This window comes from Branchiostoma floridae, chromosome 9 (genome assembly GCF_000003815.2).
Source record: "Branchiostoma floridae strain S238N-H82 chromosome 9, Bfl_VNyyK, whole genome shotgun sequence".
NCBI lineage: Eukaryota > Metazoa > Chordata > Leptocardii > Amphioxiformes > Branchiostomatidae > Branchiostoma > Branchiostoma floridae.
The window spans coordinates 24,551,249-24,555,795 of record NC_049987.1 but is presented as its reverse complement, the minus strand read 5'-3'; the positions used below and the strand labels follow the sequence as shown (position 1 = coordinate 24,555,795).

Here is a 4,547-nt window from a genome sequence, read left to right as displayed (position 1 = left end):
ACAGCATGAGATATCAGAACGGGACTCCACTTCCATTAATTAGTCCGAGAACAAGTTTCTCAGATCGTGAAAGTTTGGTACCGAGAAGACAAAGTGAACTCCGGGTATATTTATTCCCATACTCACCCTCTCTTTCTTTTTCTTGACCTTGGCCCTCTCCTTCCTTAAGACAGTCCATGTAGACATTCTTGAATTATAGTATTTACAGACAAACACAAACGCACACAGGGACATACTCATCCCAAAACATAACTTAACCTTCTTGGCAAAGGTAATTAGTAATTCCTTGAAGAGGGACTATTCTCACACTCACCCTCTCTTTCTTCTTCTTGGCCTTGGCCCTCTCCTTCTTGCCGATCCTCCTGTTCCTGTTGATGCGCCACTTGGCGAGGCGCGGAGGCAGCAGCCTGTCAATGATGTCAGTGTCCTCGACCAATAGCAGCACGGCTCCGTCCGGGAACAGTCCCTGCTCCGACATGTACCGCGCCTCGTCTGGGGTTCGCGGGAAACCCTCCAGGACAAAACCTGTGGACCTGTAAAGTCAAGAAAGACTTTGTAGCATGCCATCACATGAAAGTACATTATCAGGCCTGGGGTTGAGCTAGCCTAGTTTCCAAAGAGTAACCTTCTATTCATCTGTATTTGGCATAACACAACAGTTTGCAGGCACTAACTAACTTGTTCTATCTAGACTATCTGGACCCTTCAGATTTGGCACGAAGCGTTCTTGAATTATAATAACGAGGCCCCTATTCCATTCAACTCAGCAATAGTTCAATATAACAATCTGTATGAGTGGTATTCCAGAAAGATCACCACTGTGACTGTGGAAGTGACAAACCCACGTGGACAACCACAAAAGAGATGGACAGACAACATTATAGGAGATCTTCACCTTCTCAACCTACACAGTAACAACCCAGAGGCTGCATGTGATCTGCAATCAAGCGTCTACATCTACATGCAAGCATGACTAACCCTCACCTGATGGGGAACAACAGACAATACACCAGATAGTGAGCGTCACACATTCTCATTACAGTTACTTACTTGAAAGGCTCCTTGTTCCACCACTCCGGTACGATCTTGTCTAAGACGTCGGGCGGGAGTGCATCTTCTGACTCCAGGTTGTTCTTGATGGCCTCCTCATCCTCTGTCAGCGGTATCTCCTCCTCAGTCTCCCCCTGTTGGGGTTCAAAGGGGTAGGTTAATGAGATAACTAGATAAGTACGTAAGTTGATTGGATGAGTTACTAAGTTGATTGAATGAGTTACTAAGTTGATTGAATGAGTTGATTGGATGAGTCAGTGAGTTAATTGAGTGAGTCAATGAGTTAACTGGATGAGTTAACTAGATTAGTTAAAGAGTTAACTGGATTAGTTAACTAGATGAGTTAATGAGTTAACTGAGTGAGTTAACTAGATTTGTGAATGAGCTAACTGGATGAGTTAACTAGATTTGTGAATGAGCTAACTGGATGAGTTAACTAGATGAGTTAATGAGTTAACTGGATGAGTAAACTATAAACTACTATGAATAAGGTAATGAGTTAAGATAAACATATCAATGGCTACTTTAGAGAAACATATCAACGGCTACTTAAAAGAAAAAAATGCAAAAAGATCTAGAAAGGTGGAAAGGTTACAAAATGTACATTTTAAGAGTAATTTCAAACAAGTCTTCCAGAGTTAATTCAGTATATTTCCTGACCTCTTTCTGCCCTTCCTCTCCTTCTTTGTCCTCTGTGGCCGATTCTGAAAAAAAAAGAGGAAGAATAGTCCATCAGGCCATGCTCACAAACATAGAGACATTAGAAACCTGAGCCCAGTTTGGCAGAGCCTCACTAAGATACAGATATATTGAACTGTATACTATTTATTTGTAGGCTGCAGACAAGGTTCCGTGTAGGAGAATTCTATTAGGGCTAAATTAGAAATTTGGTATGTTCTTATGGTGTACTGACCCTCAGCTTCAGATGGTTCCGTTGCAGCTGAGTCGGTCAGTCCGGTGCTGGTGACCGGCTGACCGTCCGGTCCTGTGATGGCGGCCATTGCAGCAATCTCCTCTGGACTCTGCAACAGTGTCAAAAATTTATTTGCATTGTAGAAAGGTATGAATTTAGCATCAACTCTCATAATTCCATCAAGTGCTATAATGCCGTCACATCAAGAAAACATCATTATAAAGGCCTTCTTCAATACCTAAATATCTGAGGTGTATATAAGTCTGGATTGCTCATGTTGCATTGGTACATCTCTTTAAAAAACTTCAAATTCCAGTCTTTTTTCTCATGAGAGTTGATGTCATATTCAATATTGAACCAAGCACTCCAGAAATGCATACTGCAGAATGCTGGTCTGATAGCGAATATAAACACATTTAGTGATGAAAGCTTCCCTTCATACTGCTGTATTTTCAGCACCAAGGACAGCACTTAAAACAAGTGATTATACAATAACACAAAGCATTCAAATTGAAATACAGTTTTAGTGATTTCTCAAAGTGATGATGATTCAAAATTATGATTAAAAGTAGATAGAATAGCTATTAACATGCAAAAAATGGTAGAATTCAAAAGTCTTTCATTTGATTTAACATTTACACTGCAAGCCTAGTATAAGTTGTAAACATCATTCAAGCAGCAGTACAGATAATTCTACATTTTTTAAAAATTTGCTACATTGTCTGAGACATGGTAGAATACAGATGTCATTCTTTTCATGAATAATTTCCTCAATCCTAGTAAAAGTAAGCCTAGTAAAAACTTGTTGCCACTTGTATCATCTCATCTTTACTTTTCTCCATCTAAAAGACAGACTCACGAATTTTGATTTAAGATTTCCACCACAAGCCTGGTGAAAGTTGTAAACATTGAAGCAGAGGTATATATAAATAGAAATTGCTACATTGCTGCCAATCTTATCATTATCTTTAATCATCTCATCTAAAAATAACACTCACGAATTCTGGCTCCTCCTCGTCCTCAGGATAGGACGGCCCGATCTTCTTCCGTGTCTTGGCGATGATCAGCTCCAGCAGCCGTTCCTTAAAGGAGATGTGGAAGATGCCGAGGTTCTTGGCCAGCTCGCGGGAGTGGAGGGACTTCCCCGCCCCCCGGGCTCCGAGCATCACAAGTCTCAGGGGTGGGGGCTGCAGGGGAATATAGGGAGTCAAAACTTAGCGTAAATGTGTAATATAGCAGCTGTGAGCATGGAGGGACTTCCCCGCCCCCCGGGCACCCAACATCACAAGTCTCAGGGGTGGGGGCTGCAGGGGAATATAGGGAGTCAAAACTTAACGTAAATGTGTAATATAGCAGCTGTGAGCATGGAGAGACTTCCCCGCCCCCCGGGCACCCAACATCACAAGTCTCAGGGGTGGGGGCTGCAGGGGAATATAGGGAGTCAAAACTTAATATAAATGTGTAATATAGCATATGTTGATACTATGTAATACAAAGATTTAGAACTTTACGTAAATGTGTAATATAGCAGCTGTGTGCGTGGAGGGACTTCCCCACCCCCTGGAGCATCACCAGCTTCAGGGGTGGTGGCTGAGGGAAATATGGGGAGTCAAAACTTAACGTAAATGTGTAATATACCATGTATCGAAATCATACTATATTGAATTGTGGGTTCTTGAACATGCTGGAGGTGTGGATCTCCTCAAACACGGGACCTTCATTTAATGTCCTGACTTAACGTCCTGTCGTAAGGATGGTGACCCTTTCTGGTAGCGTGCATGTCCGGTGAACGATAACAGCAGGAATCGAACTCAAAACTTCTTGGTAAAGAGGCAGGGTCGCTAACCATTGGACTACCCATGCTACCGTAACGGCTTTTGGGGTTAAACTGGGGCCCAGTCTGCAAAGTCGAGACACAGCCCGGATTTGTACAAATGGCTTCTTGGTCCAGGGGTAGGGTCATTAAGGTACAAACGGTATTAAAGAACAAGGTGCCATTGTCATAGAAGACACACAAGTAGTTTGATACAAACCTTAAGTGGTCCGTTCTTGGACAGGAAGTCTGTAGGTGCCTCCAGGAAGGTCTCCCTGTTCTCAGGGTTAGCGAAGTAGTACGTCCTCTCCCTGTACCTGGCTGCCAGCTCGGCCAGCCCAGGCCACAGCACAAACTTCTGCTTCAGGGCCACAGGGTCGTAGTGCTTCGTGTCGCCAAACATTTTCCGCTTGCTCTTACGGATCTCATCATCCTAGACATCAGAAACCATTAAATTAGTTAATGTATACATTGTTACTGCTTATAAGGAGACTATTTTAAAGTCTGTAATGTTTATCTGATGCATGTAGCTTCTGTTTCAGTGCGACTGTGTTGTAGTGCTTCGTGTCACCAAACCTCTTTCTCTTGCTCTTACAGATTTCATCATCCTAAAAATCAGAAACCAACAAGTGTGTTGTGTCAGTGATAGTTGAATACACATATACAAGTAAAAAAGGGACATCTGTGGTGTCACTAGGGGTGGGTACCGGTACAGAATATTCAGGGACAGGTCCGGTTCAGGTCCAGAAGATCAGATATCGGTCCGGACCT

The 4,547-nt window shown here is 42.8% G+C and overlaps 1 protein-coding gene across 1 annotated transcript in view; it reads right to left on the bottom strand.

Annotated features, from left to right (window-relative positions):
- The window catches only part of LOC118422377 (adenylate kinase 9-like), a 41,912-nt gene that overhangs the window by 10,329 nt on the left and 27,036 nt on the right, over positions 1–4,547 (bottom strand). The window contains exons 23-28 of the mRNA XM_035829897.1: positions 3,997–4,209; positions 2,962–3,150; positions 1,964–2,072; positions 1,711–1,754; positions 1,051–1,184; positions 314–533 (exon numbers count right to left, since the gene is read on the bottom strand). Of these exons, the coding sequence (XP_035685790.1) occupies positions 314–533; positions 1,051–1,184; positions 1,711–1,754; positions 1,964–2,072; positions 2,962–3,150; positions 3,997–4,209 (909 nt within the window). The remainder of the gene's footprint in view (positions 1–313; positions 534–1,050; positions 1,185–1,710; positions 1,755–1,963; positions 2,073–2,961; positions 3,151–3,996; positions 4,210–4,547) is intronic.